This window comes from Apaloderma vittatum, unplaced genomic scaffold (assembly GCF_000703405.1).
Source record: "Apaloderma vittatum isolate BGI_N311 unplaced genomic scaffold, ASM70340v1 scaffold14819, whole genome shotgun sequence".
Lineage (NCBI taxonomy): Eukaryota > Metazoa > Chordata > Aves > Trogoniformes > Trogonidae > Apaloderma > Apaloderma vittatum.
In genome coordinates, this window is record NW_009734745.1 from 1 (window position 1) to 17,406 (window position 17,406).

General features: G+C 43.8%; 1 protein-coding gene across 1 annotated transcript in view; it reads right to left on the reverse strand.

The window, feature by feature from the left end:
• Window positions 1-10,411: 10,411 nt before the first annotated feature.
• Window positions 10,412-17,406, reverse strand: part of FOXK1 (forkhead box K1) — a 46,543-nt gene continuing 39,548 nt past the window's right edge. Inside the window, exons 6-9 of the mRNA XM_009876390.1 lie at window positions 16,421-16,587; window positions 15,433-15,714; window positions 13,299-13,523; window positions 10,412-11,037 (exon numbers count right to left, since the gene is read on the reverse strand). Of these exons, the coding sequence (XP_009874692.1) occupies window positions 10,817-11,037; window positions 13,299-13,523; window positions 15,433-15,714; window positions 16,421-16,587 (895 nt within the window). The 3' untranslated portion in view covers window positions 10,412-10,816. The remainder of the gene's footprint in view (window positions 11,038-13,298; window positions 13,524-15,432; window positions 15,715-16,420; window positions 16,588-17,406) is intronic.

Below are 17,406 nucleotides of genomic sequence, written 5' to 3' on the forward strand. Positions count from 1 at the left end.
GCCCGCTCCGGGGGGAAACGCGGCGGGTGGTGCACAAAGGTTCCGTCTGGAGGGGACGTTCATAGAATCGTAGGATGCAACCTTGAAAGGCCACCTAGCGCATCCCCTCTGAGGTAAACAGGGATATCTTTGACCAGATCAGGTTGCTGAGAGCCCCAGCGAGCATGGCTGCTCCTATTCTTGCGGAAACAGGGCCAGATGCTGCCCAAAGAGAGCAGGGAAGAAAGGGTAATGGCAAAATCCTCTCTCTTGGCTGTTCACTGATTGTTTTGAGACGCTGCAGCTATTATTCTCCTCCCACAGGAGCCTGAGGGGAAGCTCAGCTCTGAGGCCATCCCAGCTGAGAGCAGCTCTTGCGACTTAATCCCATGGAACGGCACTGCCCGGCGGAGACAGGGCAGCCTGGGTTCTGAGGAGAGCGATGATAAAATACGCCACACCAGCCTTCTCTGCAACCTGGCCAAGGAAAACTCCCAAACCAACAAAAAAAACCCACAAAAAACCCCCAAACCCAACAAGCTTTCCAGATCTTCCAAAACGCTGAAGAGGTCTTAATGTTTCCCCATGAGAAATGTCACTTCTCCTGGCTGCTTTTAACGCTCTGCATTGCCCTGTGGGGAGGAGAAGGTACCACGGGAGGAATCCTGGCGCTTTCTCTGCCCTCTGCTTCCCCCCCAGCGTTAAAGTTCCTGAACAGTGTACCCTGGCGATTAGCCAGCAGAGCATCAGCTCCCTTTTGCCCTCTGAAGACACAGCAGCATCCCCCAGCCGAGCTATCCGCAGTCAGAGCTCTGGCAGGCAGCTGGCACAGGGGAGCGAGCAGGAGCATTCAGGTTTTTCCTACACATCTCCTCTGCCTGCACCAAGAAAACATGCCTGATGCACAAGAGGAGCGAAAGATAACACAATTTTAAAAGAATAAAAAACCCCTCCACAAGAAAAACAAATAGGCTCTGGCTGCCACAGCATGTACAATTTATTCTTTTTTTTTTTTTTAAGCATTAGTTAGTCTTTCTAATATTTTATGTCAACTGAGGTCTTAAAAGATATTCCTATTCAATTCTGGAGCTCAGAATGACTTTGAGTCAAAATAAACCCTGAACTTAACAATTGCCGCTCCATTAGGAGGAAAAAGGATGAAAAATCTGACTATAAGGTAGGCAGATAAAGAACTATTTTCTTACCTCATATGCTTAAATGAAACAATTATTATAAACTATAGGGAACTACAGCAAAACAGTTTATCTTTCAAAATAACAACATTTCACTTTAAGACAAAATGAAAGCCAGAGCTGGAGGAATAGTTTATAATCCCCAAGGGAAGCATTGCAGCTCTCAAAAACACAAAAGTAGGTATGTTCACTCTGCTGCAAGTTAACAGCTTCCCAAACAACTGACAAGGGATCAAAAGTGGGGTATCTGTGAACTCTAAAGCAGTGCAAGGTCTCCAGACATACTTCCTTCCTACAGCATTTAATAAAAATAATAAAAGGAAAAAAAAAAAAGCCCTAAACCTTCATCCACTCACGTTGTGAGAAGAGACAGACTGTACAATACAAACTGCTCCAGGAATCTTAAACCCTCCTACGATACCACACTGGAAGGACGCAAATTTGTCACTCAAAAGCAGCAAGCAATTTCAGGGCATTTTCTCTTTCTTATATAATTTTATTTCTGGTTATAGAAACAAATACTAAGGGGAGAAACAACATTCCCCAAACACATACATCAAATTAAGGTAACAGAACAGAACAGTTAAAATAAATGAAAAAAAAATAGTAGAAATTTAAAACTTTGTTATAGCTTTAAAATATTAACGTTCTTGATACATTAGAAATCACATTCAGATCTCAAATTACTTTAAAAAAAATGTATGGCTCCATATTTAAAAAAAAAACAACAACAACCAAACCCACTGTATCCCATTTGATGTGGAAATGCATGTCCTGCTCCTCGGGTGCTTGTATTTGCCATCTCCCCTGGTGAGCAGCAGCCTCCTCAGCACAGCCAGGACACCCTCCCTCCCTTGTAGGAGCTCGGGCAATCCAGCATCTCATGGGAGCGGCGCTGCACCACAGCTGGAGAAAGATGATGAGTTTCACATCCATAATCCCAGATGGAGATTTCCCCCTTGGGATACACACCTGCTTTTTAAAAAGCACTGGTAACGAAAATAAGTCACAAAAAATACTTTTGATATCAGCTGTAAAAAATAAAACCAAACAACCAACGATGAAAAACCAACAACAAACCCAAACCCCCTAAAAAGCAACAACTAAAAAAAGCCAACACAAAAACCAAAACATCTGGCTGGAGGTGTCTTGGACAGGTAACACCAGGAACTGAAATGCAAGAATGGCTTTAGCTACTCCATCCATCCCCGCCTTTAAATTAAGTGCCAAATCCAGGTGAAAGGGTTAAGGCTCCGCCAAGTCTCTGTAGCAAAGTATTTCTGTTGAGCCACTGAGGTATTTCAGGTCCTCACCTCTCTGCAGCCTTCTGCTAAGGACTCGGTGGGAACATGTATTTACAGAATAGAGGGATATTCTGATTTTTATTTATTTTTAATTTAAAGCAAATATTCAGAACTGGATCTGAATTCCCAGCTTCTCTTTCCATTGCTCACGTGCATCTTTTGATTTATCCCTTAAACAGCTTTTAACAGTCCTTTGGATAGCTACAGACCCTTAAACTCTCTTGGCTGGCCAAGGCCAGTCTCATTGCAGTACAACCGTATGTCCAGAAACCAAGACAATATACAGTCCTGTAAGATTTTTGTTTTAAATTATTTTAATGCCATTCCGTTTTCTGTATCAGTATACTTGAACGAGGGTTTGGTTTTTGTGTTTTTTTTTTTTTCATCTTCTGTTTTCTTTTCCATTAAAGCAAAAGAATCTTACAAACAATACTCCGGTTCCCTCTACTTCAAGCTCATTTGGAGAAAGAGAGAGATAAAGGGAGTTTAGGTTTACAGCAATTCATTTGCTATGGAGCCAATTTGCCTACTTAGCAGCCTGTCCACCTCCGAAGAGCGGCACATAAATCAGCAGAACGTTAGGATGTTCTGTGCCAGCTTTTAGCAGCAAGGCAGAAGGAAATCTCGCTTTTTTCTGCTCCATTTAAACCTTATTTTTCTTCAGCTAACAGACATTTCTCCTCAGCATTACCCTTAGCTTTAAGAAAGGCTCTGTTTGAGACTGCTTTAAGTGGAACCAAGGCAGGGTAGAAGCAGGACTGGAAGGTCTAACTCACAGCAAAGGTGCATTTGCTTAACTCAGTGGCAGGAACAAAGCAGAAACCAAATACGAGGGGACACCTGGTTTTCACAAGGGCTGTTTTCTGCTGACGAGGAAAGCTGTTTCCTTTCACTGGTCCTGTTCTGGCTACTCTTCCTACCACCAGTCCTGTCCTCCTGCAAGTATCAAAGCCCGATCACCAGACAGTAAGCACGAGGGTGAGGCATTCCCTCAGCTCCTTACGGAAAAAGGAGTTTCTATTTCTGGAAGAGCAGTTAGGATTAGGAAACTGCTTTTAAGAATGATTCTCAAAAGGCCCAAGTGAGTTGAAACACAGACTTCTGTGACTTTAGTGATGCTTGTGGAGTTAAATTGCAACTGAAAATTGGCCAGTTAAGTAAAATTTATTCCCTGTGAATGGGAGCATTAGAAAAACTCTTTCAGTTTTTGAGGGCATATACGGACACCTCATGCCCCATGAAGAGAGAGAAGCATCAGAAAAGGAGAATAATCTCACCACAGAGGAAAAAACCCAACCTCGTGTTAGCTTAACCACCTGACAGACAGACAGGGAAGAATTCCTCAACCTTACAGCATCCTCACAGACCCTCCACTAATTTCCTCCGTTAGAAATAAGGTCCCATTATTTACAGAGCAGAATCTGTAAAGAACTCCCCAACACCACATCTAGAGATAATGTGAGACAAGAAAAGATCCCAGCTCTCATTAGTGCCATTTGGGGGATTTTCTGGCCAGAAAAGCAGCATGGACTGGAGTTGCTGAACGCATGACAAAGCCAGAATAAGGAAGATGAAAGTACTAAGTTGTCTCTTCTGCTCCGCAAGAGGAATGAAAGCAATCACTGAAGTAAAGCTGCTTCTACCGGCTGTGCACATTCATTACAAAAATAGGTACATCGTTCTTTTAGACTCAGTGCCTGGTGTGGGAATTTACCAACATACTGTATAAAAAGTCCGTGTAAAGTACCATTTAAGAGAAAGAAATGGTCATGGACCATTTATATATCTATATTGACACACACACATTCATACACACACACAGATTAATAAATATAAATTTTATGTTTACACAGATCTAATTTAATATTCTCTGGAAAAAAAATATTTAAAGGGTTTCTTCCTTAGCTGCCACCTATGAATTGTCAATGCTTTTACCTATCTTGAGAGCGCAGGGGTAGACTTGGCACAACTACCCTCAGGCTCTGAAAGTTAAAGTGACACATAAGGAGAGGACCAGCCATACATTCTGAAGGGTTTTAATTCAGCGTTGGCAAATTGAAAACGTGTATCAAAAGCATTTTCTCAACACATAAATACAAAGGTGAAAAGTGGATTTAAAATTTGGAATTTAAATATAGTGCTCCAAGGTAAGTGAGTATTTTTCCAAATGTCTTGCTCAGGCCAAAGTAAAATGCTCACTGCCGTACTGCTGCCCCATGACAGGTCCCGAACAGAGAAAGCCCACCCTCATGGCCAGGTATCTTCCACGATTCTTATATGTGCATGCAGCCACCTGTGTTGTCCTGCAAAGCCACCTAGCAAAGAGACTCTCATCTAACCGCAGCTGAAGAGGCAGCTGCAGAGAGAGAGGTGCCCCAGCACGAAGTCACAGCGACGTTTCGATCGGGTGCGGATCAAAACACAAGAAAGCAGCACTTCCCAATGCCATCAGTTCCAGCAATCCAGGTGACCTTGTAGTGTAACTGTTTTCTGCAGCACAGCTGGCTCCATTTTAAGCTACACTTTACAACAGTAGTGTATGCTAGAGTAGTAGCAGCTTTGGCATAATTTTTCACCCAGAAGGAAACAAAAAGTTACAGGACTGAACAATGTGTTGTATAACTGCAACCTTACACACAGATTCTCACCAGATGCAAACCTTCAAGCAATGGCATTAAATTAGGAGTTGGATTAAAGGACTCTGGAGTTGACAGAAGTAACTACAAAGAGAGAGGAAAAACTGTGATGGGGAGCAGAAACAGGAGCTGCCCAAGAGACTGGCTGGCAAAGGAAGATAGATCATTTGCTGCAGAACGGCACCTACAAGCTCAAAAGCTCAGTGTGCGGAAAGGGCAAAATTACAAAGCTAGTCATGTTCCTTTAGGGGTTCATTCTTAATGCCCTAGTCCAACTTATTAGCAGCAGGACTAAAAAAAAGGAAAAAAAAAAAAGGAAAAAAACTCAAGGCAAGTTCCGCATTGGATTGAAGCTATCGCTTGATAAGGGAAAGCACAGATACTCTGAGATCTGGATCCTTCAGTGCTGCATTCTGTTCAAAAAGCTCTGAGTCCCATGCTGCCACTCTTCCATGCAAGAGAGGGACAAGGTGGCAATGCAGAGCATTTCCCGTTCAGTTTGCAACTCCTGCTTCTTATGCTTACACTTGTCTTGCAAAAAGAGACCAAACAGGTACTTGCAAAAGCGTAGCTAGCAGGACAAGGTAAGTGATTCCTCTTCCACACCAAAGCCAGGCTGGATCTAGTGGAAGGTGTCTCTGCCTTCCCCTTCCAGGAGGGTTGGAACTAGGTCATCTTTCAGGTCCTTTGCAACTCAAACCATTGAAGGATTCAGCATTTGTCAGATCCTATCTCTAGTACTGTGCCTGATTACGGGCCCCCTCGGTAGGAGACAGACAGGGAACTTCTCCAGCGATTCCATCTGATGCCCTGGGGGCTTGAGCATGTGATGTACGAGAGACCAAGACAACCAAGTCAGAGCAACCTGATCTAGGTGGACTTGCTCTAAGCAGGAGGTTATAGGAGAGACCTCCAAAGGTCTCTTCCAACCCAAGTTACTCTACACAGCTACAGCTGGCCTATGGCAGAGACAACAAATAGAGATTTTATCTTCCCTAATACTGCAGTTTTAGGTGATCTATATTTGTAACTGATAAACTGTAAGTCATAGCTTAAACCTCAGAAACAAAGATGGAACAAGAAACCAGCATTCTTAGATGCAATAAGCTTGAAGAAACAGCTTTTGATCCTCCATAGAAAGGTACAGAACTCTTGTTACACTAAATTCTTGACATCCAAGATCCTCAAACCTAGGTGTAGTAGGGAAATGTTTCCACATTCATCTACATGCTAGCACACATCAGAGTGATACTAAACACCTCACTGGAAAACCCCCTTGCTAACACAGATAAAAAACTCTAACATCAGTTTAACACCTGCAGTGTGAAAATTGTTCCATATTTCCAGGTCAGATGCTCTCACCTGCTTACATGCAGGGCCCTAGAATTCCCTGCTTCAAGTTACTGCTGGCATTTCCCTACTGAAAAAGGTGAAAAAATGTGGAAGTTAACTCTGAAACACAGCTCTAAGTTAGCACACAAGAGAGACATCTAAAACATACAAATCTAAGTTTACTCCCCCCAAAACTTGAAGCCAGACCATGACACTGATTGCAGAAGCACTGTAAAGACTTCAGCTGTTACTTAACCATTTCTTTCCTCTTACAAAGCTCTAACATGTCTCTGAAAGCACACTCCTAGAACAAGCTTTGCCCAACGGCAACACGCTGTTGACCTTCCTCAACCTGCTCTGGAGCTTGCTCCATGTATCTTAGGTATTTCCATCCTTGAGTCCTCAGGCAGAGCTTAATGCCAGGTGTTGCTCCTGCCAGTGGATAAAAATGACTGGATATGCTAAGGGGACAGTGTTAATGGTACAGGGGAGAGAGGAATATGGCAAGAAAAAGGAGTTGAATTTACTAGCTAATCATGAACTTCAATTTTGTGCTCAGCACTGTTATCACTAAATCAGAGTAAGCTGACCTCTCTCTAAAAAGCTTCCTGTATCACAAGACCAAGGTGAAGACAAAACAGTAACAAAGGAATTCCAGTGGAATTAAACTTAGAACAAACGCATTCAGCTTTTGCAAACTGAGGCAACAGAAGTTGCTATAAACTGACCGCAATCCAGGTAAAATTAGTTTCTGTCATTGCCCAAGATGAAAAAAAGGTAATTATTAATAAGGAAAAAGTGAACTCTCACATCAAGAACTTGGCTTTAAAGTTTTCCCAAGGCTAAGTTATAGCAGGTTAAATATTCAACCGTTGTTACACAGACAGCAGAAGATGCAGTGAAGCCTCCTACTCTCACCCTCAAAACTCCCTCAGTTAATTATATTAACTGAGAACACGAGATGCAACTTTTCAGACAATCTAAACAAGTTAGACACTCAATATAAGATAATACAAGTACTGCATAAAACCATTAAGGCAAACGTTTTCTTTCTAAATGAAGGCTTAATTCTACCATCATATGAATTTTCATTCTTCTGCGGTGTTCAAAGCTTGAAGCCTGTGGAACCAGAGCTGATATGTAAATGAAGCGGTGCTGTCTTCCAGACTGAGCAGCACAGTGAAAGAACTAATCTGGAGGCCTGAAACAAGATGTCCTCATCTCGTGTTCCAGATAAGGACCACATTTTCCAATGCTCTCAGTTGGATTTAGTAAGAACTGTTATTTTACCTAGTATTAGGCAGCAATACTGGCAACAAACAGATAAGCCTACAAAAATTGTTCTGAAGTGGCATGGCTGTTTCCTACACTAGCTGTGAGGTGCAGTAGACTGATCAAGCAAAAAACCCCGACAGGATGAACTGACAAGTTCCAGACACCTTAAGCAGAAAGGGTGAACAAGATCAAAGATATTTGCTTACCCTGAAGTCACATTTCATCCAGCAGGCATCATGAGCAAGAGTAAGAAAGCGTTACTCTGCTCTGAATACTCAGCAGGCAGATCTACACACCTAACCTGAGGACGCACTTTCAAGAGGTACCTACGAAGCGGCAGCTGGTGTACAAAGGCACTGTCATTCAGCTGATGTATTTCTGTCTTGCTGGGCTAGTTTACGGAAGTTTAGGGCCTAATTATTCAGAGATTCCAAGAGAAAAGCAGCGGTAAAGAGAAATCCACAAAACTTTGGCAGCTTCATATTCTGAACAGTCTTCTGCTGGTTGCTCACCTTGTGCTGACTCACGCAAACGTACCAGAAACCTAAAGACTCCTTTGCCTCAGGAGAGCTCCTCACCCTCAGGGCTGTTTCAGAGGCGTGTCTGTATCTAAACTGGCAGTCACCCGAAAGTAACGATTAATCACAGAAACTACGCTGCACTCTCCCTTGTGCATTCTTCCTTGAAGTTCATTTTACTGAATTCTGGCTTCGAAAAGGCTACAGAGAGCAGAGCTAATCCTTGTGCTTTTCCGCTATGCCACGCCTCGTCTGCCTGGCAGGGAAGGTGACAGCTGGAGGCCAGCCTGATTCAATTACTTTGTGATCTGTGACAATCCTCCTTCACAAAATCATTTCAAAGGACCAAAATCCAATTTAATAACTTGCCACTAAAGGCATCAACCTAAATTTATGAAAGCCTAGCTGTAGATAAATGAACTGTCTCGAATATTTTGTGTGCCTCTAACTGCAGAAAGTAACCACAAGTCACAAGACCAAGAAATGCTTTCCTTCTTTCAAAAATATTTCTCACAAAACAATTGGTTCTAGAATAAATCATGGCTGGGTTTTATTCAAGCGTGGGACTTGGCTATTGAACAGGATTTTACAAAGAGGAAGGAAACCTAGAAGGGAACAAGAGATGCCAGCTGTTACCTTGCACATCTCCTCCCCAGATTCCAGCAGATATTGAACAGTTGTGGCTTCGCCTTCTAATCCCCAGGGACATACACTGACAGCATCGTTTCCTGCATCTTGGCAAAATCCTACGCAGTGTGCTTGTCTCTCTGCTCTGCCATAGCACTGTCACACGGTACAAGACAGCAACCTGACAATAAATCAGTCCAGGTAAGGGGATAACCTACCAAAGGCATATCCCATCCCTCTTAAGTCTCTTTTGCCATTACCAAAGCCATAACATTTTCTAAATTAAAAGATCTCTGCTGTGCTGCCAGAAGACATGTTAGCCAAGAGGATTGCAAACAGGTGTAAAACTAAAGAGGTCAGCTGGAGGCCACGCAGAGGCTCATTTCTTTATCAGTCACAAGGAGTCACATGCACCCACTGTTCCACGTGGCTTAAGTGACTCAAATCTGCTTTACTCTTAAGACATACTTGTACAGCACGAAGACCCTGGAACGCAGTTTGAGTAAATGCCTCCTCCTACTGGCCAACCCAAAGAAGAGATGGGAGAGGGAGCCAGATAATGAAAGGAAACCTCCAAATGTCTTTTTGAAGAATGAAAGCCTCCACTGACTGGCCAACCCAAAGAAGAGATGGGAGAGGGAGCCAGATAATGAAAGGAAACGTCCAAATGCCTTTTGGAAAACTGAAGACCTCCACTGACTTTTGCCACATGGAAAATAAACGGCCTCTCTTTTGTCTTGTCTCTACAGCCTTGCAGAATTCGTAGTGAACACTGTGTGAACTCTGCCGCCTCTCACCCCAGCTCTCAACTTGCCTCTCAGAGGTAACACAGGAGCTTTGCTGTTAGCCATGGCAGAGGGTCACCGACAGAGTGCTACGCAGCCCTGGCCTCCTGACCATCATCTCCCTAGCTGAGGGCCACACTACCAGCAGGAGGTGAAGGTGCGCTGCTTTAGTGCAGAAACCCACCTAGTACTTCCTCATGTTTGCAGAGACAGTGGCAATGTCTTCACCTACAGTGCTATTTTGAACAAAACCTGCTGCTCCAGCACAGGATGTGATCCATCAAGTACAGACAGAACCTTCTGGAGATACCCTTCCCCATGTGATCCTCAGGCATCAAGATACTTTGGCTGTTGTCCAGAGCAAGTGATGAATAATTGTAAGAAATCATTGAAGGTATAAAATCCTTTGTTTTTAATATCTTTACAGGAACCAAATTAATACAGTTCCTCTGTCATCTTATTCTCCCTCAGAGGGAACGGAGAGAAATTGCATCTGGAAATCCAGGTGGCTGAGCCCTGTAACTCTTCCTCCTGAATCTCCACATAAATAAACATTCGTTCATATTCAGAATTTTTCTGTTTTAAAAAAACAGAATCAGTTGCCTTTTTCTTTAAGCTTGGTACCATGTTTCTTTAATGTTGTTGAGAGATACTGCACCCATCTTTCAGCATTTGATTTCCTTAGGTGGCCTTTTTAAAATGGTCCTACGGTTCAAAGCTCTGAGAAGCACAGTATTAAGGCATAGAAAACGAGGAGTTTTCTTTCCAGAGAGCAGACTGTGTTACATTCCGTTAGATGCTGAACTGCAAATCCCATCCCCTTGGAGCCAAAAGGGGAAAAGACAGTTAAAAATATCCCAGCAGTCATACAATCAGTTGTCTGTATTTTTTTTTGAATTTAAAAAAAAAAAAGAAAATATCCCATAGGTAAAGACATAACACAGTTCCAGATATGGGTTCTTGGGAGGGGTTTTCCATTCTTTTTGGCACCTTGTGATTCTAACAGCTGTTGTCCTCCCATTTAAAAATCTGACTTTAAAAAGAGCTCTTTCGAATCCACTATGTTTGGAGCTGTTACAGTCGTGGTTTGATTTCTTTGAAAGCTGCTTTAGGGCTCCTGCCATCCCATGCCCACCCCACCCCACTCCAGCTCCTCCCACCGGTTCTTCATTCACTGGTTGCCTGTCCTTGTGGCACTGTAGATGTGATGACTCCAGTTTGGGCTGGGACTGCTGTGCTGGACTCTTCTATCCGGGGTCTTTTGACTTCAGGTTCACTGGAAGAGGCTGCTGCTGTCTCTTCGGTCCCTGTCTCACACACCCGGCTGACTACAACAGGAGTGGACGAGCTGGCCTGGGCCGCAAGAAGCTGCAAGGGATTTGTAAGAGCTGGGAAGCAAGACAAGAGAGAGAAAGAGAATTAATGTGATGAAGCAAGTGTTTGCTATCCCAGAAAGCAAGAAAACAAAACACCACAGTCAAACGCGATAACTGGCACATATTCAGGTGTTGTTTTAAAAGCCCATTTTGAAAGGCTTGCTAGCTTTGTGTCTCGCTCTCATTCCACAACCTCAGCTTTGTGCGACTTTACCAAAGCAGTAATAACCCCCCGGAGAGGAGAACTTTGCTCCTCCTACCCCCTGTCGAACGAGGCACTGCCAGCTAAGCGTTCATCTCCAGAAAGAGATGTTAAAATTACAGCACACCTCCTCTTTGAGAGGTAGTTCTCCAGCCACACAAAATCAGAACTTCTTCCAAGCTACAACATTTGTGTGCTGCGCCTTCAATCTTGAGGGCTCTCTTTAGCCCTGCTTGCACAGTAAAAACAGCCAGTCTGTTGGAAAACTAGATGAGATGCCAAACATTGAGTGTACTGGCATCCCACTTGTAAAAGGGGCACAAACAAATACATTTCCAGCAGAATTGGGATCAGAATGTAGGAATTTCTGGCTCCCAATCTTGTATTCCAGTACCGACAAAAGATCTCAGCCATTAACAGAAGTGGTGAGGAAAAAAAGAGACAATTGAAGCAGCAAGCCTCTGTAAAAACGTCTACAATTCCTGGTTCCAGACAGAGAATGTGCTCACACACTGGCTCTGGCATACAACACTGCTTAGGAAAACACAACACATGCAGTTTTTGGGCTCTGCATCAATCGGAGAGGCAGCCAAAGGGGACTCAGGAGACAGCCCATCCTCTGCCCTCCAGACTGATTTGCAGAGCGTGGAACGACAGAACATTAGTGGTGTGTTCACTGCTAAGTGCGTCAAAAAAGGAGCCCTAGGATAAATAAACAAAGCAAAGAGAACAAAGGCCCTCAAAGCCCAGCAATTTCGACCACGGCATGGGAAGGAGGCTGTAGTGTATCAAGAGGACAAAGCAAGAAAAACAGGGTAATGATGAGGGCAGTCACCAATTACAGTTCAGTGACTTAGAGAACCCAAATCACGCAGCTGAAGAGAAATTAACTTCAGACAAGAGTCAAGAGAGTCAAGGCTCCATTTTGTGAACTAGAAAATTCACTAGCACTTACAGAAAAAAACAACTCAGATGCAACTGGAATACTTTCCCGTTTGTTGAGAGAGCTAGATAAATGTTGGTAAGTAACATAAAACAAATAAAAAATGGTCTGATTCTACAGTAGACTAACACTACTGCTGAGCAGCAACAAGTCCACCTATGTGATCTATTTAATACCTTAACATCTCAGTTGCATAAAGATCTTATCACTACCATTTTTTCATTGCTCCAGTAAGATTCCTTCGATTCAAGTGCAAGCCAGGTGATCCCACAACTAGACATAGCAGAAAATCCTGTAGAAACAGTCCTACGTCCAAGAAAGCAATCAAAATCCCATCAGTGCCCTTCATTTCAAACTCCCCACAAGCACCAGCCTGGGACAGCAGAGGTGCTTGGCGTCTCACCGAAAAGGGCTATGAGAAATCTGGATATTACCCTCCCCAGTCACCATCCCTAACTGAACAAAACCCAAGGTGCTGAGCAAGCAAGAAGAGAAGGCTGCCAAGACATAGCTAGCATTGGAATTTTAAAAATCAGGCTTGAAAAATGACTACAACACATTCTGTATATATTAAAAAAAAAATCCTGCATTCATTCACCTGATGAAATAGATCTTATTTCTCTCAGGCTCTAAGACTTCAAGATGGTAAAGTATGTTATTTTCTGAATACTCTCTGGAGTCATATTTCACAAGACCTAAAGAGCACCATGGAAATTTTATTATTTGGCATGCTGAAAGCAAAATGCTGTTTGTCAGAAGAAAACAAATAAAAAGGCTCTACACAAGAATCACTAACACTTTAGTACGTAAGTAACCCTCAAAACGTAGAGAGTATAAGCACTAATAAACGCATAGCCAAGGACAAAAGAAAGACATTGGACTTTTCAGAAGCAATGCTAGATAGCAAAACTCTTCCTTTAGGGACAGGCAGCAAGCAGGTGTCCAGAAGGGTATCTACCACTGACGTTTACCGCCACAGAAGCTGAAAAATTGGAATACCTTTGGAATTGGACACATGGAATAACTGGATGTATATTAACCAAGAGAAAATCCTTACAGCTTTACAACCTAACTGCTAAGCTCAAGAGAGCAATCAAAAGCCCGAAAAGCAATGGGAAGAGAGCCTACCGTAAGCGCTGCCGGCGATGCTGTTGGTGGGGACGGCATGTTTCCCGTTCTGAGTGACCGCTCGCACGGGGAGCTGATGCTGTCCGATGGTCACTGGAGCTGCCTGTTGAAGGATCGTGACTGTCTGCCCTGGAACACCCTGTGCCATTTGACTGGCGACTGTCTGAATGACACGGCTGGCCGTAGGTATTGTGGCAAATGCGATTGTTGGCTTTTCATCCATGCCTGCTTATGAGTAGAACAGACAACAATCCTTTACTACCCTGGCTTAGGAGCAGGCTTTATTCTCATTAGCATTTTAGCAGTGATACATACCCCAGGCTCACCAAAGCAAAAATACCTCAGCACCACAGAAGGTCACGGATGAACATTTGACAACTCTAAAACACTCTCTATTGCACATATCCTCTATCAATATTGAGTATTTTTCTTACAGCATAAGCCACAGCCAAAAAAAACCCCAAACAACCAAGATCATAAACTTGACCCTTTGTCCTAAAAAGGCATCATGTCCCTTGCTGGCACATTATAGCTGTTACACAGACAGCAGTTACTGCAAATCTCATAGCTCACTTTGTAATTACGGGCAAATTGGCCTGACTCTCAATACCACACAGCAGGTGAAGGCATTAAGTTCTTAAACAATGCCTGGAGCCAAAAGTCTGCAACAGCTTGCTGTCAGGCCTGCACATAGCTTGATTTACAAGGAGGTCTTCCCACAATCGCAAGCTTTTGCCAGCTCTGGAAGTATAGGTAAAAAAAACACGAGAGAGAAAAAAAAATAAAAATAAAGGAGGACTGAGTTCCTGGATAGAGATAACTGTCTGAGAGCACTTGTGTCCGTTCCCAGTACAAGTAAGGGATCAGTTCAGTAGGTACGTAACAGGTACAAGACAGCTTCCTGCTGCGTGTGCAGGAAAGGAGAACCACTCCTCTCTTCCAGGGGCTTTGTGGGTCTCAAAGCAGAGAAGCACAAACTCATTAGCCCTGTAGGAAGAGAAGCTTTCTCCCATTTTGACATTAGTAGGCAACAAGAGTGGAGTTAGGCTGGACACAAGCATCTTGCTGAGACCTGCAGGCAAGCTGATGGGAAGCAGGGAGAGAAAAGGCAAGGAAAGCAGGGAGGTTATGAAAGATAACGGAGCAATCAGGGAAAACAAAGGGAAGGTAGAGATTGGAAAAGGGAGTAAGAGAAGGACAAGTAGGGAGAGAACAAGTGACAGTGAGAACTAGTGACTGAAGGAAGGGAGCAGGTGACAGGTAAGCAGCTGCAACTGTTAACGTTTCAGGAACATGTATGGGAGCCAGACAGGAATTTCTAGAGAACGCAAGTGAAACTCACACAAGACAACCAGCGCTGAACTTCCTGCTGTTGTGGCTGGGGAAGGTGTTTGTAAATTTTTTAATTCCCCTTACAGAATAACTACTGCCTCATAAAAGCAATCAGAGTAACTATAGTCTTGCTGCTGGTACAACACACACCTATCTCAAAACACTAAGCCCTTCTGACATGGTGGGCAGATGAGGTGCTGTCTGGATCACAGCAAGTGAACACTTAACTCACTAAATCCCCCACAAGGCTGGAATTTCCAGCTTAGGGGGGAAAAAAAAAAAAAAAAAGCTTTTGCTGTAACTGGTTTTTGAAGATTGCTTTAATGGGGCACTGCCTGCACTTCCAAAAGCAAATGCCTTCCTCTAGGAATCCAGGCCTGCAGAAAAGAAAGGCTCAATCATTTATTTACAAGGCTGTCCTTGAAGCAGAGTTTCAAGCCTTTTCCAGCCTATCTTTGTCAGCTAGGAAAAGCACACATTGCCACAGCACATCCAGCTGACCAATACACAGGCATAATACTGATATTTGGGGTAACATAAATCTTTAAAGCACTGCATGTCTTTTCAGCCTTCAAAGTCTGTTAGATTTGTTCCTCACAGGAGACAAGAGAGCAAAGTTGCCTCCCTCACTGGTGGAGGCAGCAACTGGATGAGCTGTTATTTGGTTCAAGTTTTCCTAGAGAAACACTTTTTATTAAGAACTACGTACTCAGTGAGTGAAACAGTGTTTGACCACCCACTCCGTCCCCAAGCCTGCTCAAGACTTAGTATTAGCAGAGTAGCAACAGAGGCAAAAAACTACCTCGGTGGTCACCAGCTAAGTCCAACACTGCTCCTGCAGCTTCATGAGCAGCTCCTGCTGTGCCCTGATTTGTGAGGATGTATCCGTTGGCAGAGTTTGCAGAGGAGGTCACAACTCGGACCATTGTAACAGTGGGAGCTTGCTGAACGACGTGAATTGCATGACACGAAGGCTGTTGAGAAGTCACTATTGATGCTGGCATATACGCGACCGGTTTTGCCACCAGAGTAGATGGTCGGGGAGGAACAGCCATAATCACTGGCTGGGCACTGACTGGAGATCCTAAACAGAACAGAGAAACATATTAATGAGAAGCAAAAAGGCCTCCATTCCTTTTACCTATGCACTTCTAATCTGCAATACTCAATCCTTCACAGCACTGGCAGGAGTGGGCGTAGGGAACAAAAACTAAGGCCTCAACAATACCACTGTCAATCTTCCCTTTCCTAACTTCTAAAAACCTTATTTGCCATCAGAGCACATTTCTGTGATCGAAAGCCACAATAAGCACAAAAAAAAAAAAAAGCTTTACTTAATGAGCTTTGCCTTCCAACTTCACCAGGAACACCCTGTATATCAGGCCAGTTACAGCACAGCTGACAAGCACATACTTACCAGGGCTTTACGAATTACGAACGTCCTGGCCACAGCACCACAGAGCTCTGCCTAGCCAAACTGATATTATTCAGAAGGTTGGTATGGTAAGTTAGTGTAAGCGAGCTATGCACTGCCCTGGCTACACTGCTGTCAGTCCTTTGGAGCCACCTAGTTCAAGGTTACATAAAGGAACGTGTGTAGAAACACATCCATCATCCAAAGGCTAGCAAGGAAAACAGTTTGGAGTTTCATGTGTATCATCAGTCTCTAACGACGAAGTGCAAAGAGACACCTAGATCCTCCCAGAACACGCTGGCAGAAGCATTCCTGAGGTGTCCTCAGCACTTAATTTAATTGAACACTCACCCTCTGCGGAACAAGCACTACTCACCAGGTGCACTCTGGGAATACCGATACTCTGGAACCGAGGCTAACTTTGACCCAAAGTCGTGATCATGTGGAATGGGTGACCCCTCCCGTGACAGGCACTCTGGAGTCTGGAGGCCACTAGAGTGAGGGGACAGCAGGCCAGGATGAGTAGGGGAGGCAGGAGCACTCCTGAAACAACAGAATGTAGTGTTGGCAAGTGCAGATGCATTTCAACCACAAGACAGCAGCAGAGATCAAGAGTTATCTTCAGCACATGATTCTGTAGCAGGACAGCCTTTCTCCCACATTACCCCGCTGGGAAAAGTTGAAAGGTACACAGTAACCTCAGAAATGTTCTAGCACCAAATATGTCATATCATTCCTTGCTGAAGGAAACTGGACCCTTCAGAGTATGCTTAACATTTCATTTTAAGACCCACTGCTGACAGAGAAGCTGTAGAGTGCCTCATGTTGAGATCAGTTTTATATTTGCAGGCCATTCTCAAAACTTTGTCAGAGTTTGAGAGCGATGGGGAGAGGATGAGGAAAAAGAGGCAAGACAGGTGCAGGTGTCTGGCCCCACATATGTTTACAGAGCAGTTGTTCCCCCTTCTCCTCGTTGCCTCCTCCCTCCCCAACCCCTTGGTTCCCACCTCTGGTCCCACCAAACACAAGAGGAATTGAATGTTTCTTTAAAGCCAAACAAGATGAAGAAGCTGATGAACTGAAAACCTCATTTTAACAGACAAAAGATGATGTGTGGTAAGAATGATACATGAAACTGCTCCAGCTAGTGCTGAATTGCAAGTGTTATTTATCCTTGGAGCTCAGGTGTTCAGAGAAAGCTGTCACTGCACACAGCTCCTCTTTTGCAGTTCCACCGCTGACTGGAGCGGCTACACATAACAGCCCCCACTGCTTCACTGCTGACAATCATGATCAACCTGATCCTCCCTACAGGGAAGGTTTTAAATACCACAAAAGTTATTCCCACTGTGATCTAATCCA